The 21,222-nt window shown below is 39.5% G+C and overlaps 2 protein-coding genes across 5 annotated transcripts in view; both read left to right on the top strand.

The window, feature by feature from the left end:
• The first annotated feature begins 964 nt into the window (after positions 1 to 964).
• Positions 965 to 19,084, top strand: LOC129775950 (zinc finger protein 660-like). 3 transcript variants are annotated; one of them, XM_055781236.1, is made up of 12 exons: positions 965 to 1,021; positions 1,075 to 1,158; positions 1,213 to 1,296; positions 17,049 to 17,575; positions 17,646 to 17,729; positions 17,786 to 17,869; positions 17,926 to 18,117; positions 18,175 to 18,258; positions 18,314 to 18,397; positions 18,451 to 18,534; positions 18,592 to 18,675; positions 18,732 to 19,084. In XM_055781236.1, exons 3-12 carry the CDS (start codon positions 1,238 to 1,240, stop codon positions 19,007 to 19,009), a joined length of 1,560 nt encoding a protein of 519 aa, XP_055637211.1. In that variant the 5' UTR covers positions 965 to 1,021; positions 1,075 to 1,158; positions 1,213 to 1,237; the 3' UTR covers positions 19,010 to 19,084. The 3 variants fall into 3 exon arrangements, with proteins under 3 accessions (XP_055637211.1, XP_055637212.1, XP_055637214.1); XM_055781237.1 differs by lacking the exons at positions 965 to 1,021; positions 1,075 to 1,158; positions 1,213 to 1,296 and adding an exon at positions 1,456 to 16,033; XM_055781239.1 differs by lacking the exons at positions 965 to 1,021; positions 1,075 to 1,158; positions 1,213 to 1,296 and adding an exon at positions 1,456 to 16,047.
• A 557-nt stretch (positions 19,085 to 19,641) lies between these two features.
• LOC129775306 (WD repeat-containing protein 75) overlaps positions 19,642 to 21,222 on the top strand; it is a 71,345-nt gene continuing 69,764 nt past the window's right edge. For both annotated transcript variants that reach the window (XM_055779887.1, XM_055779886.1), the window contains exons 1-3: positions 19,642 to 19,920; positions 19,977 to 20,178; positions 20,240 to 21,064. In XM_055779887.1, the coding sequence (XP_055635862.1) occupies positions 19,742 to 19,920; positions 19,977 to 20,178; positions 20,240 to 21,064 (1,206 nt within the window). In that variant the 5' untranslated portion in view covers positions 19,642 to 19,741. The remainder of the gene's footprint in view (positions 19,921 to 19,976; positions 20,179 to 20,239; positions 21,065 to 21,222) is intronic.

Genomic DNA, 21,222 nt, shown 5'->3' with positions numbered 1-21,222 from the left:
TAATTTCTCCCAAAGAAATGCAGCAAAATGTGTTCGGAATTCAAGTCACGGCATAATGAAGGAATTTAGAAATTTTGAACAAATAGAACATGAATTTATGGAACTCAATACATTTTTTTCTTAATCGATAAAACATTTCCAAACCGTAAGCATATCGTAATTGTTCAATATGTTGTTTAACAATGGTTTTTTTTAATGACAATGATGTTCGAGCAGAATCCATATCAACAGGGGCAAATGTAGTTTTTGCTTCAATGTATGCAGCGGGGAATTCCATTACGTGCTGATACCTTCTTACCAAGAGCCGAAACTCAAAACTGTACTGCAGAAACTTAACAGTTCCACTTCCCAGTTGAGTAGTTATCCTACATGCGACAAATGCCACCAAGAATTCATAACCGTCCACAAAATTCCCGAGAGCTGCTTCCCAATTGTGTCCAATGCCAAACCTACAGATCACATCAAGATGGATCCAGAGTTAATGATTGATGACCACGAGCTGTCGGAAAATGGCATTTCTTTTGAGGAAGATTCCACAGTGCACTTTGGGCAAATTGCGCCGAAAGGCAAAATGCGTATAGAGGGAGAAAATGGAGAAGTATTCTTCATCAGTGAAATAGACGAAGACGCGAGAACAAATGCACAAAAAACAGGTGAATTGGAACACTCACCTTCAGAACATCATAAATGTAAGAAAGAGTTGGTGGACGAAAATTTGATGAAAGATCACATACGGTTACACATGGGTGAGTATGTGGTGTGATTTTCTGCAAACATAGCCTGATAATTTATTTTAGAAGGAAAACCGTTTGAATGTAAAAGGTGTGAAAAAACATTTAGTTCTAATAACGGACTAAAAGAGCACGAACGAACTCATACAGGTTGGTGAAACAAAATTATACTCAATAAACCATTCAGCAGCATCATTCCTTTGCAGGTAAACGTCCCTATTCTTGTTCACATTGTCTGAAAGCGTTTAGGACTCCTTCAAAGCACAAAGAGCACATTCGAACTCATACGGGTTGGTAATAATGTTGTTAGATAGACGCATTCAGCAGTTTCTTTCTTTTGCAGATGAACGTCCCTTTTCCTGTCATCATTGTTCGAGAGCGTTCAGGAATCATAGAACACTCCAAGATCACGTTCGAACTCATACGGGTTAGTAAAATTGTTCTCTTACAAGTAACTCTTCAGCAGGGTATTTTTTTGCAGATGAACGACCCTTTTCTTGTCCACAATGTCCGAAGAGGTTTATTCGAGCTACAAACCTCAAAAACCATGTGCGAACTCATACAGGTTTGGTAAACTATGTTTTACTATGATGAACCATTCAGCAGGGTCATTACTTTGCAGAACGTCCCTATTCCTGTCCACATTGTTTCAAAATGTTTAGGAACCCTGTTGCACTGCAGGTACACCTTCGACGCCATTGGGAACGGTAGCGCCGTTCAAGAAGGTGGCACTGATTTATGGTCATATATTGATCCAGTCCAGAGGATATTCACGAAAGCTATCATATGCTGCAATTTATTCCATGTCAATCCATTAAAATTTATCCCGAACGCTATTCCGGTGCCTTTTTCCGCAATTGACAAACACTTGGCTACAGGCGATTATATACTTTTTGCACCAGTCCCATTTTTCTACATCTCTTTACTACATCAATCTATTTCTGGCACCGCATGGAAACAACAACAATGGCAACACTTATAAACATCAAAAATCATTCTACAGCATGAGCTTGGGTAGTACAGTCTACCTTTGTAGTGTTGACATCATCAAAAGTTCTACCCAGCTAATCATTTACCTTTGTTCCATTCTATAAGTGAAGAGAAAATAATAGCGAATTCGTTTTTAAAACTGAGTCAGTGCCTAACAGATTCTGTAATAAAAAAAACGTTTTCAGTTTCACGAATGCGGTGGTTTGTTGCAAGACGGGTCTATGGTACTAGGTGAGGCCGTTTCGTCACAAAGTTGGTTAGGGGAGCGGTATATGAAAACAGTACGGAAGAAAGCAGAAGGGGATTTTTTTCCTTGAAGTGTGAAAGAGACAGACTGATCACGAGCGAGCTTGAGCACAAGCGTATTGTGTTTTGTTTACAAACAAAACACAGTAGGCTTCCAAGATGGCTGAAGAGTGGTTTTAGCAAGTTGGCCCACCTTAGGATATACTTCTACGTGCCTTGGTTTGTTGGTGTGCGTTATACAGTCTTATTTGTTTATATTTGCGACGACAAATGTACAGTGTCGACGTCTGGTGGCGATATTAGTGCTTGGGAGGTAAATTATTCTCTATCAGATCAGAAGGGCCAAGTGCAGTGTAAACATATAAAAGTTTGAATGAAAATTTTTACTTCATATTGTTTGATTATTTAACACATGTAGTTCTGACACTCACTTAACCATTTGTCGATGCATTTCCTGTTTGTTCAAATTACTATTATAATATAAAATCATCGTTAGACACAGTTTTCGTTCAATATGTTTCGGCGATATCGAAAAAAAACTCTTATTTCATCACATAATATAAATATTTGGTACGTTAAAGTAAATTTTCATTCATAATTTTGATTTTGAAAGCAGGTTTATTCCACCTGAATATCAATCATTATTTTCGCCTCTCAATGAAAGCACACGTAGCTTAATGCCGTCTACTCGAATATACTCTTCAAAATCAGAATCCAAATTGGATTACGATTCCAATAATAAAAAAGCAAAAGCAGCAGGTTTTCCATTTTCATAATCTTTATTTTTAGATTTTCCCAAACAATACTCGGAACTTGACGGTTCAGTATAGTTGTATTGGTGAACCCAAGTGTCAACCCGTGAAACATCTCAGTGCGAAACTAACAGCTTTCGGGGCGAACTAGTACGACACTGAGTGCGAAGCTGAGTGAATAAAAAAACGTTTTGACAGCAGTTAGTGCGGCACTGGGGTTGAAACTGAACAAAAACGAATTCGCTATAACTGTACAACAACTTAGATCGAATCAAAAATAAAACGTGTCCTAAAATCACAAACCGGTCGAAAGCTCGCGTGGTTAGTCGGGGAGAGAAAAATGAGTAAAAAAAATCTCACCATGAGAGAAAATCGATGCGTGGAAAAGTATTCTTTGATGAGGAAGTTGATCTCGCTTCGGATGTCGGAACGCGGTAGTATCACAGACCATTTATCGGAGATAACCCTCCTACACAATCGTCTCACTGGGATAAGAGAAACGATGACAGATCACTGGTTAGTGTCGATCATTCGCTCAAGCCTCCCGGAATCGTACAGTTCACTTATCATGTCGCTCGAGTCTCGTCCGGAAGAAGATCTTTCGTTGGATTTCGTGAGAGCACGACTCTTGGATGAGTGGAGAAGACGCAGTGATGGTGAAATACACAGTGGAAGTAGTGGGGATCATCCACAACTTGCCCTGCAGACTGGCATAAAATCGAAACAAAAGTGTCATTACTGTGACAAGAAGGGATATTCCAAACGGGATTGCCGCAAGTGGAAATAGGATCAACAGCGAAAGAGCGATGGTCGTGACGGCCGTGATACCGGTCGTAATTTTGACGACGTGAAGCAACAAGTAAATAAAGTGCAAGAAGAAAGCAACGTGTGTTTTAGCGTTCATTCAAGGGAAGAAGAACGTTGGTATTTAGACTCGGGGTGTGTTACGGCCCAGACAGGCAGACAAATTAAAAACAACACACATTTTCTTTCATTCATAAACACTTCATTCAACACATAAACAAAACCTATAAAATACTTAACACTAAACACACTAGAAACACTCATCCTGAGTCCTGGAAAACGAGAATAATTAGCGCAGATATATAGTAGTATATTTATTGTCACTCACCTTTTATCGTCGTCCACGGATGTCCAGAACAATCACCTGAAAGGATAATTATTGATTGACATAATTGTACAACACAGAGTACTTACCACTAGCGGCGAACGACAGCACAAAACAAACAATCACAACATACAAAACAATAACAAACAAATTGTTAAGAGATTGGAACGGATGGAAACGAATCCGCTATACAAAGTGTAATTGTTTATGGCGAATATTCTAGACGCAACCCATACAACAACTGCGCTATTCAAATGACTATGCCAATGGTATAAATAGGGCAAGAAATGTACAGAACAGGGTCAGTCACAATAAACTCATCGATCAGTATAGGTGAACCTTCTTGTCTATATTCGATCTCATCTCTACTCATCAACTTTTCGGATCTCTGCTCAGATGCCTCTCTGGGCGGATACATTATTGGCGCTGTAGACAGGATCTCTACTCTTCATCACTACAGGACTCAGCTCAGATACCTCTCTGGGCGGAGACATTTTTGGCGCTGTAGACAGGATTACTTCGTGATCCTGACGAACGAACCGCAGTCGAAACATGGATCGACTCCGCATCAGACTATTCGCTGCGGTCAGACGTTTGCAGAACATCGCTACAAGAGTCAACACACCGGATCACGATTCAACCAGCTGCGATTACCTCAACGCTGAACGAGAAAGTCTGGTTGAAGCATGGGGAGACTACTTCATCATCTTCGATGAGCTTCTTGAGCAACGTGGCGGCGATATCTTCTCCTTCGAGTTAGTGAAAAATAAGCGTGAAATGGAGAGACTGTACAAGTCTACGGAGGCTGCGATCGACGAGCGACATCGCATTGCCTATCCCAGCGACAGTACAATCTTTTCTTCATCACCGGCGGGTGACTCAACATAAGCAGATCTAACTCCGCGAATCATATCATCAACTAAATCGTGTCAAATTTTGAATCATCAAAGTAACTCGCAATCCGCTTTATCTATTCAAAGCGCATCGGTAGAGGCAGCGACGGACGAGCGAAATCGCTTAGCCTCCCATCGAGACGACGCACAATCGACTACAGATCCTTACGGCGACTCTGATCAGGTGACAGTTACGACAACCTCAACAACGACCACTCAATGGTATGCAGGCCGACTCACATTGTATAGTAAAGTTTCTGATCCTGCATACATTGTGGTTGCCGAGCAATACAAGCTATCATCCACCAATCCAATCAAGTCAACGGCTGCAGCGATGGACCAGCGAAGTCGCTCATCCTACCAACACGACAGCAATTTTCACCCTACGAAATCTCCAATGCATACAAAGGCAGCGATGGACAAGCTATATCGCTTAGCTCTTCATCTAGACCACGTATCGTACACATCAGCTTACTCACAGCAGGACATCAAGCCTTCGGCATTCTGCCTAGCTGCCGCAAAAGAGAGGCCAACATCGTCTACGACGTTGGCGTTCGATCCAGGCGGACAGAACACATCGCAATGGGAAGCAACGGAACAAAATTTAACGCTCTACAAATCAACGCAAACCAATTGCATCGCATCGAACGCCACTCAAATTGACGATACGAGCACACATGAAGGCCATGTAAGTCTACGCAGCACACGAAACCTCGAATCAATTTGCAACGCCTCGAATCAACTCAAGCTCATCAGTTCTTCACGGTGGGCGGACGAAACAAGCACACTTTTGCATGGTGGGCGGCCAACAACGAACATCGAAGATACCAAAATACTTCATTAGCGAACATCGGACGAACATCAAAGCGAACATTTAACCGGTTACGAGAACTCATCAACCTAAGACCGAAACAACAATCAAAACCGAGAAAATTGATCCCCAATTTTGGTGGGCGGAATGTTACGGTCCAGACAGGCAGACAAATTAAAAACAACACACATTTTCTTTCATTCATAAAAACTTTATTCAACACATAAACAAAAACTATAAAATAATTAACACTAAACACACTAGAAACACTCATCCTGAGTTCACACCTGGATAACGAGAATAATTAGCGCAGATATATAGTAGTATATTTAGTGTCACTTACCTTTTATCGTCGTCCACGGATGTTCAGAACCTGAAAGGATAATTATTGATTGACATAATTGTACAACACAGAGTACTTACCACCTAAGTGGTGCGGACTCAATTCACTTCATTTTCAAGCAAATTCATGCATTTTTTCAAGTGATTTCTTGCAATAAATTCTCATACTACCAGAGATGCCAGATTTACAGATATGTTTGTAAATTTACAGACATATCTGTAAAATACTTTTAATTTTTGTTGCAGACCTTTTGGATATAACAATATTTCACAGGTTCATTAAAAATAAGAGGCTCTATTCATCACATCAAATATATTTGACTCACCGTATGACATTTTTCCATAGTTTTAATACATAAAAAGTTTTCATATTTAGTTTATATCAATACACATGACGTTAGACCTATTTTTTGAGTCATTCATTAACACTGTCGTCCGGCGTAACCACAGTGGTTACGTTCGCAAAATAGGTCCCACCACAGTGATGTCGTGAGCATAGTATCGCTCAGTGGCCGACGATGCGATTCTTCACGATGAATGAAAAATTGCATTCATTTACTATACATTTACTATACTACACTTCGAAATTTTATGACAGTGAGGGAACAGAGTCGAAAACCTATGAGAACTATCGATGAGATTGGTAAAACTTAAAAGGTTGTAATTTCTCGATAATGTCAAAAACGGCCGGCGACAAAAACTAAACCGAATTAGCGCCAAGCGAATCATTTTTTAGCAAACGTCTGGACGGCAAAGTGTGCGTCGCTAATTTCATTAAAAATGGCTCTCCTAGAGGGGTCTCTTTTGAGCAAACGACAATGAGTTGATTCTCAAAGCCCTAACAGAACATCTTTGAGCAATATTGAGATTGACTACATCCAAGCGATAACGGAGATCGTTTCATCCCAGTTCATGAGCATCCCTTCAACCTCGCACTGTTAGTCTATATCTATCTATATAAATAAAAATGGAAAGCCAAATCTGTTCGTAAGCGAAAAACCCGAAGAAGGGATGGCCCGATTCTAGCCTTCTTTATTTTGTTGTATTTGTCTCTTCCCGTAGATCAATATAGTGGAGAGCAAAATCGGACAATTTTCGGAAAACTCTGAAGGAATGTCGCAAAATTTGGAAAATTGAATTCCCATATGACCTAAAATTACATCATGATGAGCGTTGTTAGGCCATTCGATATTTGTGCTAACGAAGTTGAACTTTGTTCGAAAGTGGAAATGGATTTTCAGGCAAAAAAAACGCTTTCCTATATCTTCTATCCATCTATCTATATAAATGAAAATGGTGGAAAAGTTCAATATTTTGTAATAAAAAGCAAGCTCATTGGCTTCATTTAGATATGTCGATAATCTAAACTGGCTCAGTGGTTCTGAAGTTCTGAATTTTTGAAAAAACTCAGTTTTGGGAAAAAGTGGGGAAAAATATTTTTCGGACCACCCTAAAATGGAAATGGTCATCCCAAAAAATATAAAAAAACACGGGTCTAATGTTTTGCGATAAAGAACAAAACTACCACTTTTCATCGAAATCTGAGAACCACTATATCGGTTTGGCATGGTATGGCTGTATATATGCAATATAATACAAAATGCAATATACAAAATATACAATAATATACAAAAGACAATTTTACGTGCATCGCGATGTACAAAATATCAATGAATCTATGGAAATTAACGTTAAAAGACATTTCTACAGATTCGCACACTTTTACAGACATTTCCACATTTTTAACAGACTCACATATTTTTACAGATTTTTTTTAAAATCATCTGGCAACTCTTCGTTCCACTTTTTATCGAATGTTTTCAAAATGCAGGAGTAAACATTTACGTGACTGTGACTTCGTATTTATGTGACTGTGATTTTTTCGTTCGGAGAAATATTATATCAGGGAAAGTGCACATTAAAAATTAAAACAAAATGCTCAGTGAAAAGCTGCCCGAATACGAGTGAAAATGATCGCGTTAGCTTTTATCGTATACTCTCGGAAACGTATTTACAGACGTGCTGGGTCGATTTTTGCGGAAACGACAAACTAGTTCCGAATAAGGGTTCCCGTATCTGTGGAGTAAGTACGATGTTTCAATTATTGAAAGCTACAATTGCTACACCAAAAGTGTAGCAAACCTTTCAAACACATTTACAGGTTACAAATACATCGTTACATTTCGACCGGAAAAGAAACCTCGTGAGAAACCGTAATGCCTTCTCCACAATTAAGCCGGTAGTTGACTCAGAAGATTACGTCCATCAACACGAAGCGCAGATTGCTTTAACGTTATATTCAACACCAGGACTAGCGGATCAGAATTAAGCGGATTTCATTCGGTTAGCTTCACTAGCAAAGCTGTTTTCACCGACGTTAGAAAAAAACGCTTCCAAAACATTTCATTTTGCTTTGTATGTGCGTATCGAAATTCACCAATGTCGAATTTTGCTCCCACATTAAAATCTTGGAGTGAACTAAGCGTTATTCGTAGGTTGTTTATACTCTGTCAGGTTCTGATACCTTGCAATATAAGATGCTCTTTCAGAGATGCAATGGTCAATCAAAAATTGACGGAAAAAGGTAGTTCGTTCATTTTATAAGTTTATTTATTTTTGCCTTTGATAACAATACCTTTTTCATAGTGTTGATTATCATAAGAAAAATAACACTCCTGATCATTGGATCTTTTTTGACATTTCAATCGGATCTTTTTTGACAGCCGTTTTGATTCAGTCCGCACTACCTAGCTTACCACTAGCGGTGAACGACAACACAAAACAAACAATCACAACATACAAAACAATAACAAACAAATTGTCAAAAAATTGGAACGGATGGAAACGAACCTGCTATACAAAGTGTAATTGTTTATGGCGAATATTCTAGACGCAACCCATACAACTGCGCTATTCAAATGACTATGGGTCCAATGGTATAAATAGGGCAAGAAATGTTCAGAACAGGGTCAGTCGCAATAAACTAATCGATCACTATAGGTCAACCTTCTTGTCTATATTCGATCTCATTTCTACTCATCAACTCTGCGGAACTCTGCTCAGATATCTCTCTGGGCGGAGACATTATTGGCGCTGTAGACAGGATCTCTACTCTTCATCACTACGGGACTCAGCTCAGATTAGAGACGGGCAAAACGGTTCACTTTAATGAACCGTTTAGTGACCAACCGTTCACTTAAGTGAACTAGTATTTTGATCAGTTCACTCACTCTTTCGTGCATTAGAGGGATATGCCAAAGCATGTATAAAAAAGTGTGAGATGTTATGTAGGACTGTTCTTTTCATTCATAAAATGCTGTTTGTCAGCAATAATTATATGTCCGAATTTTGTTAAAAATATCTTAGCAGAATAGAAAATCAAACTATGATTTTGAAATTTAGATTTAGTTTGAGCAGTGATCAATTATTTTCAGCACAAACTAGCGTTGCGCTGCTTTTCTTTAATGTTTTGCAATAACTGCTATAGCAAAACTGTACCAAAACGCGGAAGACTTTCTCGAAATTATCGAGCACAATATGATATGATATAAAAACATTTCATATCAGCGACACAAATTTTTATTTACTGTTGAAAACTACTGTTTGAATCGTTTCGTTTTCAACTGTATTTTTTTTGTGAGCTAGATTTGATATATTTACCATTAACTTAAAAATATGAAATTAAAACTTCATTTGATAAATAATCGAACAATATAATTTAAGAACCATCGTATCCTGAAATATTGCGTTTTATTATGAAAACGATAACACCGACATCTTATTTTTGTTATTTCATGGTATCGTTTGTTTCCATTCGTTAATTTGAGGACTATTTACCTTGCAGCAGCATTTGTCTATCACTCGTTCGCTCGCCTTCCTCTTATACAACGATCACCATACACAGTTCAGCCAGCGGTCAGTTCGTTCTGAACTGTATACACAGTTCCGCCAGCGGTCATCGAAAACAGTTCGTTCTGAACTGCATACACAGTTCATCGTTCACCGTATAGTTCGTTCTGAACTGAACTGTATACACAGTTCAGCCAGCGGTCTTCGTACACAGTTCGTAATGAACTGGGTAAGCAGTTCATGAGAACTGTTGCTCAGTAAAATAGAACGACCGTTCGTTCACTCTTTTTGGTGAACTAGTTCTTTTGAACAGTTCATGAACGGTTTGCCCATCTCTAGCTCAGATACCTCTCTGGGCGGAGACATTTTTGGCGCTATAGACAGGATACTCTACTCATATACACTCTAAACTACAATCAACTCATCGGAACTCCACTCAGATATCCCTCTGGGCGGAGACAGGGTGTACTTCTCATATGACAGGCGACGTTTCGAAGTTGATGTCAGTGGATGCTTCAAAAGACCAAACAATTTGTTTGGCCGATGGCAACAAGGTGTTATCAAAAGGTATTGGATGCTTGCGATGGCAGTAGAAGTAAGTAAGCAAAATCACCGATGAAGGATTTGAAGTTAAGTTAGAGGAAAATGAGTGTGTAATAATGACAAATAAAAGTGTTATAGTAGCTGGTATACGAGCCGGAAATCTGTATCACCTGAAGCATATAAAAATAGAAATCGTTGCTGATGCAGCAAATCATCTGATGGGATGCAAGCACATTTGGCATCGCCGATTGGGTCATCGTCATCCTGAAGATATTATAAAGAATAAAAATGAGAAATCGTTGCTGATGCAAGCAAATCATCTGGTGGGATGCAAGCACATTTGGCATCGCCGTTTGGGTCATCGTAATCCGGAAGATATTATAAAGATTGTGCGAGATGGTCTAGCAACAGGATTGAAACTGACGGACTGTGGAATCCGATCAGTGTGCGGAACGTGTTGTGAATGTAAGCTTTCTAGATTACCTTTTCCTAAATCAGATTCAAAATCGAATACGGTTCTTGATTTGAACCATTCTGACTTGTGTGGACAGATGAAGTCGCTACTCAGAGTGGAAACCGCTATGTTTAGACATTGATCGACGACTTATGATCGTGGTAACTCGGATAGTAAGCAACTTCCGGACAACTGGAACTGCAGATGTTTGGTGGGAGCCATATTATATATTTCTGTGAATTCGCGACCTGATATAGCTGTAGCAACTCCGATTATTGCTCGAAAAGTTTCCCAACCGTCGGAGGCTGATTGGACATGTCGCAAGATATTTGCGCGGAACCATAGATTGGAAACTGCAATTCAGAGGATCTGCACCAAAGCTAGTAGGTTATTCAGAGGCAAACTGGTCTGGAGACCACAAAACGCGTAAGTCAACATCTGGATTCGTATTTACCGTGGGTGGCACTGCGGTAGCCTGGAGAAGTAAACAGCAGAATATCGTAGCACTCTCATCTATGGAATCAAAATACATCACGCTCAGTGAAGCAACATAAGGAGTTCTGTGGTTACGAAGATTACTCACTGACTTAGGATTCGAACAGACGGAGCCAACAGTGTTGTTCGAAGATAACCGATCTGTCGTATTCCTCGTTTGCCAATATTTTTTCCTTGCTTCACATGTCACTGCACCGAAGATAGAATACTGAATGAATTGAATAGCGGATCGGTAAATGATCTAAGCACATCGAGATGAAGGTAATATTCATTCTGGCCTAAGAAGGTCACTGACAAAACACTTTTAAAAACTGTAGCACTACACCTTTTTTTATTTTCACTCGTATTACATTCAACCTTTTTTTGAATCGCCTTGACTGAGTTTACCTGAGCCGGCAACCTATGAAGGTCACCAAGAAACTCCTTTGATATTCTTCGAATAGACATATATTTTCCAACCTGAGAAGGTAAGAGAGGAAATTTCTGGCTTAGGTGTTTATCCATTTCTTTCTTCGCATAATAACCATGGATAACAGCTATTACAATCATCCCCCTTAGGGGCTTTGGACACTCTGCTTTGGTTTTTGATAGCTTCAGGTTCTTCCTCTGATTTTCTTTTACAGAGATCCCTCATTCGCGGACGGATTTACAAATATCAAATATCATTCTTCTTCTTCTTCAATGGCACTAACGTTCCTGGAGGAACTTCGCCGTCTCAACGTAGTATTACTTGCGTCATTTTTATTAGTACTTAGTTGAGATTTCTATGCCAAATAACACGCCTTGAATGCATTCTGAGTGGCAAGCTCTAGAATACGCGTGATCACAGTGCAAGTCGGAGGAAATTTCTTTGACGAAAAATTCCCCCGACCTGAACGGGAATCGAACCAGAACACCCGGCATGTTAGTTATGACGCTAACCACTCGGCCAAGGGAGCACAATATCAAATATCATGCTACATGTTATTTAGTATTGTCTAGACATCGTTCGTACAACGCAACTCATCCAGCACCAAACGAATGTTCAACATAGCATGCACACAGAGCCATACTTTGGTGGCTTGTAACGACTACATATATGAACACTTCTCACCATTTTGTTCTATTCTTAAAAGAAACGCTATCTGTTAATATTACTGACCTTGAACAGAGTTGTTCAAGTCAGTCAAGTCAGAGAGCTCAACTTTCTGTCATCCTGTCATTCTTAGCGTAAGAACACACTGGACGGCTTCCCCGCGCGGATTTTGCAATGACAGACCGCCGCGGGGCCTCGATAATGGAATGTGAATGAGATAAAACACACAAGGCGGAGCGGGTACGGCCGGTTCTAAAGTCACTGTTGTAAGGTTCCTCATTCTCTGCGGTGGCTCGATGGAGATGATGCGCCGCAACGGTTTTGTGATAGTATTAGTGTTTATGCGGTGCACATGAAGCAAGGTAATAGTTAATGTACTATCGGTGAGCCAATACGTGAAAATCACTCTGCGGTCATGTAGCTGCGGATTCTCGAATACTACCCAAATTATCGAGAAATGCAATATTTCAGACGTGTGCGATCAACTTCTTTCTCCCTCTCGCTCAGGTAAACATCCCTCTTCCGTTTTCCACCATTCTGTCTTTATATACCTCCCCTCTAATCCGCTTACTGTCCAAACAGTTGTACCTTGTACCATAGACTCGTCTTGCATCCGTCTATAAAAATATGATAATGGCCGCTAGTGAAGCCGTCGAAAGCCGCTGAATGTGTTTTTCATCGAGCTCCTGCTGCGACTTGTCATTGCGAGAATCGCGCGGGATAGCCGTTTAGTGTGTTTCCACGCTTAAGCTTGTTTTTCAATCTTTCACAATGAAGACAAATTCATGCGAATGTTCGCGAACTTTTTTCGCCAACCAATCAGAACGAAGCTCGGGATCACTTGCGAAAGAGCGAAAAAAGATAGAAGTTCCCAAGCTTTTGCTGCGAAAAATTACGAATTCATGGTACACTGACAGTTGCCTCTGCCCACATCAGAAAGTTGGAACAAGTCAATCAAGATGGGTGCAACAAGATATGAAAAAATTTACTCAGCTTCACATCGATGGAACGATCTAAGCAATATTCAAGCTTGCGGCAGAATAGTAAATAATTTTGCGAATTTATATTTATACTTTACTGAATTTTCTAACATTGAATTGTATGAAGTTCAAGATATACTTGAACTCACATTCACGAGTAATATGAATTTGATTCACCAATCTCGTACAACTTGTTTTCGTTCTGATTGGTTGGCGGAAAAAGTTCGCAAATATTCGCATGAATTTGTCTTCATTGTGAAGAATTGAAAAACAAGCTTAAGCGAAATCAAATCACATGAAAAATTTCAGAACAAAATTTATATTCTTGGTGACTGAATAAATACACACTTCTGACCATTTTGCGCTCTTAAAATAAATTCTTTCTGTTAATAAAAAAGCAAATGAAGCAATGCAACCTCGAAAATAGGAGACAACAGAGGAACAAAGTTGACTGTGGTATGAGTATCAAGTATTAGTTTGTAATGGGCTGTTCCCATGACCCGTGAAGTATTGACTAGTTCTAAACAGAGAAGACGATTCTACGTTCGTGAAGGAAGAATGGCTACACCCAAAGTTAATGTTTAGCATATTTTCTGGCATCCTGATTTATTACATGAAATGAGCTGAAAGATAACATAAAATGTTCTACTCCCCAATACATGTATATCATTTGTATGATATATATGCTAGAGCCAATATGAGGGAGCGAAACAGGAGACACATTTAAATGAAAGCTTTTCGTATAGTTTGCCAAATACACGGCCCAGACAGAAAAAGATATATTCTCGTTCATGTTCTTCTATATCGGCTTAGAAAACACCTTCCAGCTTCATTTTATGATGAGGTGTAATATTATCACGCTCCTTTATAATAGCACTGGCAGCTATATGGATAGCGTGGTCGTGTAAAGTAACTTCGCATTCCAGCCGGCCTTGGCATTTGACTCTCATGACCAGGAAATGTCATCTTTTCTGCCAAAGATGGCATGTTTTCTGCCAACGCTAGTTTGGGTGTAGATACCACCATGAAGTCCTTCAATGAGAGTGTTTGTATCGGAGAATGCGAGGAGCCTGGGTTGGCCCACACTTTATTTTATGTTTTGACGTAGGACTACGTCTTTCATTTCCATACCGGGGTGTAAAATCAAAGTTTCGAAAACGAAAGCGTTACGCCGGAGACCGAGATTTTGAGCGTTAATAGCTCCTAAACAACTGATCGAAATTACACTTCATTCGAAAGATAAAATGTCTACGCGTTATATTCTTGTTACTTTTTCATCCAAAAACTTGTCTCAATAGCCTTAAAATTGCTTTCAAAACAGGCTATTGAAATCACCAATCGATATATACGCGAGCGCCGCTCGGAAATCAACTCAGTTATAATTGAACAGCGATTGGAGCATGTTGTCGCTGTTGTGGTGAAGCTAACTTCGTTCATCATGAGAGCGCTGATGAACGGTGTCACCAAGAGCCTGTTTGTGCACCTTAGGCCAGAAGAGAATCCATCAGGAGGAGAGTGCTACATGCTACATGCTACAAACGGTTCCGCTTGAGACATCGGAGCAGCCGCCACAAACACACGTACACGCGCGGAACTCTTTTCGTTCGGATGCCAACCAGCATCGAAAAGATTCCGGAAGGATTCTGGTTGCTGAAAAATAATCTGCCAGTTCCTGGGAATTGAAAAATACATTCATGCGAACGATTTTATTTTAATGTTTTCTAACCATATAACACTGCGACCAAATACATTTGGTTTTGTGATTTTTCAATCAAGTGCAATTAACAGGTGGTTATCAAGTTAGCATTGTGGTGGACTTCGAGAAGAATCGAGAAGAATCCGGAAAGATGTCATCGTTACTGCAAAATAATCTGCCAGTCCCCCTTGGACATGAAAATTACATTCGAGCGAAAGAGTTTATTCTAATGTTTTCTACCCATATAATACTGCGACCAAATACAATTGGTTTTTTGATTTTTCAATCAAGTGCAATTAGCAGGAAAGCTTCTGAAGATTATTCTTCCCCATCAGTAGGATATTTTCGTATCCAATATTGGATGCATAAGAACTTGTACATCCAACGTAACGCTCTCGTTTTCGAAGTCCCCCAAATATTAATTTATTCATTCTTTTAGAATGAATTCAGATTCAACTTCAAACAAATGATCACTAAATCAATGATAATCCTACGTCACCATTGCGGTTATACCATAGATATAACCCATTTCCTGTTTTTACTATTTTTATCGTGCAACGTACAACGCCATCAGTCGATACGTTCAATGTTACATTTCTCGCTCAATGGCCTATTTAAACCAAAATCACGGAGCAAAAGCTACGATTGGGTTTTCAAAGTTTATTATTGACTGTTTGTGGTGAAGGTAGTGATAAAAATCGATTCTTTTAAAGCAATTCGCAGGATAATGTCCCAGCCTTCAGGATCGTTTTTCTCCACAGTTTACGTTAATGTTACACTGGACCATTTCAAAAGTTACGCGAGGTTCAGACGTTCCGTTGGAAGAAATTTAAAAAAAAAATGACACCCCTGATTTGTTTATTTATTTTAGCTGAACTGTCAATTGAACAAAACTCAAGAGATTCGTATTACACACAAATTGATGTTTTGATTGCTCCTGAAAGTTTGAGAAATTTTTAGCATTTACATATTGAAATTGGACAGTGTTATGCTTTTGTGTTGATTTGGTTAAAGGAGTGAGATGGCGTTTGTTAGTAACAACAACCTGTAAGTTTATTGAGGTAATCGTTTAGGCAGACGCCCCATTGATGTGGCTTATTCGTACTTTGTCCTTGATTCTTGTTTATATACCGTAATGACTTGAATCCGGACACTTCTTCATTATATCCAATATACCAAAATTATAACATTTCTTGTGTGTTGAATTAATGTGACTGATAGTTACTATTGTTTCAATTTAGTGTAAATGTTAGCCATAGTATCTAGCTGTTGACAAAAAAATGTCAACAAACAGTACAAAAATTTGTGTTTCACAAACCCATGTCCGGAATAGAAAAACACAAGAGATGATTCAAATTCCGGACGGATCAAAAGTTAACGATGCAATTTCTTTTTGCTGAAGTTGCATAAGAGTATGTTCTAATCCCTAGAGAGTATGGAGCAAAGATTTTCGATCCGGGAGACAACTCTTCGGTACACTGAAGAGTACACTGGAAGATTAGATTAAGGAACGCTACTCATTCACAAAAAAAGATGCGGCAGCATTATTTTCAACGAAGAAGGAACAATTATTATGGAGTGGAAAAATTAGGAAACGTCATCGAAAATCTCAGAAAGTTGAATACCCTCAAAACCCATCATCTCAGTCAATTACATGAGTATTGCTAATAGCTTCGACAAGCGGCTAGTTGCGATCGAAGATGATAGACACACATGGATATTATCGACTATACATAAGTCATAAAATGAATTTCATAACTTTTGTTCATTTTCAATGTTTATTTTGAGATTATAGTAGACTAACAATGGATTAATAGGCTCTACAAATATCAATAACTAAATTCTCTCAAAGGAATGCTGCCAACAAAATGTGCATTAGGATATATAAGAATGCTATATTTCGTAGAGTAAACGTTAAAGAATTACAATTGGTTTAATAATAAGACATGCTTTGATAAATCTCAACTTTCAATTTTTTTTAATTGATAAAACATTTGCAAGCCGTAAGCATATCGTAATTGTTTAATATTGTTTTTTTTATATGACTGATCCATATCAACAGGGACAAATGTAGTTTTTGTTCCGATGAATGCAATAAGAAATTCCAATACGCGCTGATACCCCCTCGCCAAGAGCCGAAACTAAAAACTGTGCTGCAGAAACTTAGCAGTTCCGCTTCCGAGTTAAGTAGTTATCCTACATGCGACAAATGCCACCAAGAATTAATGACCGTCTACAAGATTCCTGAAAGTTGCTTCCAGATTGTGCCCAATGCCAAACCTACACATCACATCAAGATGGAACCGGAGTTAATGATTGATGACCACGAACTGTCGAAAACTGGCAAAATTTTTGAAGGAGATTCAACAGTGGACTTTGGCTCGATTGAACCGGAAGACCAAATGGGTATCGAGGGACAAAATGGAGAAGTATTCTTCATCAGTGAAATAGACGAAGACGCAAGAACAAATACACAAAAAACAGGGGAATTGGAACAGAATGAATTTCACCCATCTTCAGAACGTCATAAATGTAAGAAGCGATTGGCGGACGAAAATTTGATTAAAGATCCCATACGGTTACGCATGGGTGAGTATGTGGTGTAATTTTCGGTAAACATATCAGGTTTGTTAACAGAAATTCTATTTGTCTATTTTAGAAGGAAAACGGTTCAAATGTGAAAAGTGTGAAAAAACATTTAGCACTAATTACAGGCTAAAAGAGCACGTACGAACTCATACGGGTTGGTGAAACAAAGTTTTACTCAATAAACCATTCAACAGGATCATTCCTTTGTAGGCGAACGTCCTTATTCTTGCCCAGATTGTTCAACATCCTTCGCAAACGCTTCAGCATTTCGACGTCACATTCGAATTCATACAGGTTGGTAAACAATGGTTTACTACAATGAACTATTCACCAGGATCATTACTTTGTAGGTGAAAGTCCCTTTTCCTGTCAACAATGTCCGAAGACGTTCAAACGATCTACGACGCTCAAAAAGCATATTCTAACTCATCAGGATTCGGGAGATATTTCAGATAACCGAGATAAACCGTTCAAATGTGAAAAGTGTGGAAAGCCATTTGGAACGAAATACAAGCTTAAACTACACGATTTTACTCACACGGGTTTGTAAAAAAATAGCTCTATTCAAAAAATCCTATAGCTGTCTAATTCCTTTGCAGGTGAACGTCCCTATTCTTGTCCACATTGTCTGAAAGCGTATAAGCATCCTTCAGCACTCCGAGAGCACATTCGAACCCATACGGGTTGGTAATAATGCTGTTAAATAAAGACGCATTCAGCATTTTCATGCCTTTGCAGGTGAACGTCCATTTTCCTGTCAACATTGTTCGAGAGCGTTCAGGAATCATCAGACACTCCGAGACCACATTCGAACTCATACGGGTTGGTAAAAAAGTTGTATTACAAAAAACTCTTCAGCAGGACCATTTTTGCAGATGAACGTCCCTTTTCTTGTCCTCAATGTCCGAAGACGTTTATTCAAGCTCCTACGCTCAGACAGCATGTGCGAACTCATATGGGTTGGAAAAGAATGTTTTACTACAATGAACAAAATATAATGAGCCATTCCTTTGCAGATGAACGTCCGTTTTCCTGTCCGCACTGTCCGAAAGCGTATAACGATCGTACGACGCTCATAGTGCACATTCGAACTCATACGGGTTGGTAAAGTATGTTTTGCTATGAGGAACCATTCAGCAGGGCCATTACTTTGCAGGAGAACGTCCCTATTCCTGTCCACATTGTTCCAAAACGTTTACGAACCTTGCTGCGCTGCAGGTGCACATTCGAAGCCACACCAAAGAGAAGCCTTACGTTTGCGAGCATTGTAAGCGAGCTTATGCCCAGTCTCACAATCTTACCAGACACCTTCGTCGTCACCACAGCAGTATACCGAACCATTCGAGCCGTAAACACGATCAGTTCGATACGGATACAGGCGGCTCGGAACAGGAATCACAGGTGACCGTGAAGGAAGAGATAACTGGTTGTTGAATTGAATTTATTTGGCACTAAATCCTGTTAGCAAATAATAATTGTGTTAGCTAATAAAACGAATATTTTCAAGAATTCACCGATTATTATTATGTCAAAAATTTCTATTATGTTTTTAATTAATTACATCTTTTTCAGAATATTACACTTGTAGAAAATTTGGATTTATTTTTCGTAATGATTGATCGTATTTTTGCTTGTGCGTTTCTAGTAGACTGCTGTGGAAACCAATACCTGCCTTTCTCAAGGCGGAAGAAAGAGTTAATTTCCACACAGTTGAAACGTTCTTTCCGCTTTACAGTCCACTGCCTTGGCGCTGAGGAACGCGCCAACATGATCCATATAAAAAATCACCGAGCTAAAAATAGGTAACTTGTTTTAAACGACGCTGTAAACAAGCTAAATGACAGATCGTGCTCAAAATTGGCAACAACAGTATAAAATTAAAAAAGATTGAAAAATGTTCAGCGGGAGATTTAAAATTTCGAATTTCCGGTATATGTTTGATAAAATATGTGATTGGTACTTTTACCCTATAAACACATTATTATCTTGCTGAGTGGGGCACGTTCACAGTGCATCATTTCTCAAAGTTAAATTAACGACGCCTATGGTTTGACAGTCAACATACCGCGTGCATTTGTTTACTTTGCGATCGACGGGAACAAACGGAAGAGTTGAGATACTCGCGCGGCGATATTTACATGCGTTTCTGTGGTAAAAAGTTGTAAAATGTGTATCGAAAACGGTGTGGTTGAGTCAGAAGAGAATAATCTAGTGAAAAACGGTAGCAAGATGCAGAAAACGCCACAGAACGAAGAGCCGTCGAAAAACGGCGATGAGTTACGAATTCGGAGAATCGCAGGCGGTTCCATGATAAACCGTGCGCCACTATTTTCGCCAGATGGAAGGTAACTGATGGAGTTTAAGCACAGCTAGAGTGTTTCTAAATGGGTTTTGTTTTCAGTATAATTTATGTGATTTGGGAAAAGACGGTACGAGCGTTCAGCGTTACCACTGGCGAATATGTAAGGGATTACGAGGGGGTAGACGATGATATATTGGGTATTGTGATTAACCGCAACAATCAGAAATTCCTTTACGGATGTACCAAAAATGGTGTAATATTAGGCTGGAACGCCGAATCCGGTGTGCTCCACGAGAAAAAGGTATTATTTTTGCTTCTTTTCCTTAGGGTTGTATTGAAATAATAATGATTTTCTTTTTTAGGAAATACTTTTGAACACAAAATTCTGTGTGAACCATTTCAGCATATTATACGATGAGAATGACTCGGCAACATTCCTGGTTTCGGGTGTGTCCACCGGAAGGCACGTTTTTATTTACTGTCCCACCAAGCGCATGATAATCCAATCATCGAAACTCACATTGGAAGGTGCCGTGACGGATATCAGGTTTGCTTCCGGTGGTGATAAGCTTAATTTTTTCGCCTACATCACCGGTGAGTTGTGGCATTGGGTTAAGGTGAAACCCGCCTTTCGGACAGTAACTAGGAAGCATTGTAATGGGGTTCAGACGAGAGTCATAGCCTGTCACCCGACGGAAGATATCGTTGCCATTGGGGACGCCATCGGAAGAGTGGTTTTGTATAAGCACTTCCTGGAAACAAAAGCTGCCGTTCCCGAAATTTACCACTGGCATCCTAATCCGGTTCAGTGTGTCGTGTTCTCTCACACGGGAACTCATTTCTACTCCGGTGGCCTCGAGCGGGTGCTGGTGAAGTGGACGATCGGTAAGCAGACCAACAAGGATATGTTGCCACGGTTGTCCGATACGGTGGTGCAGATTGCTGTTGCTCCGGAGAATCTGAAAGTCGCGCTTTGTACGGCGGATAATGGAATTCGAATACTGAACGCACTGCAGAAACAAACAGCTACCATACAAAGCTTCTCGCGGATTTCCGAGGATTACACCGGTCGCAATCCTTTCCCTGTTGGATTACGTGTTAATCCGAGAACGCAAGCTTTGGTTCTCAACGGGAGGGTCGGCTGTGTTCAGTTCTTTTCGACCTATAGCAGAAGTTTGCTCTACACGGTAAGATTTTCATTAGAGGCATTCCTCCAATCAACATGAAACCATTTCAATTTCATATTTTTGATTTAGCTGAAATTTTGCCTATTTGCTCGGCACTAGGCGTGATGCCATTTTACGGTTTTAGTTTTTTTTAAACACGATCTAATTTTAGAAAAGGG

The sequence above is a fragment of the Toxorhynchites rutilus genome, chromosome 3 (assembly GCF_029784135.1).
Source record: "Toxorhynchites rutilus septentrionalis strain SRP chromosome 3, ASM2978413v1, whole genome shotgun sequence".
Taxonomy (NCBI): domain Eukaryota; kingdom Metazoa; phylum Arthropoda; class Insecta; order Diptera; family Culicidae; genus Toxorhynchites; species Toxorhynchites rutilus.
This window is presented reverse-complemented; position numbering and strand designations above follow the sequence as displayed.

Coding starts and splice junctions, on each gene's coding strand:
- LOC129775950 (XM_055781236.1), top strand. CDS start 1,238: ATGTCCGAAGAGGTTTATTCGAGCTACAAACCTCAAAAACCATGTGCG. Junction 17,870..17,925: donor TCACATTCGAATTCATACAG/GTTGGTAAACAA, acceptor ATTACTTTGTAG/GTGAAAGTCCCTTTTCCTGT. Junction 18,535..18,591: donor GCATGTGCGAACTCATATGG/GTTGGAAAAGAA, acceptor ATTCCTTTGCAG/ATGAACGTCCGTTTTCCTGT.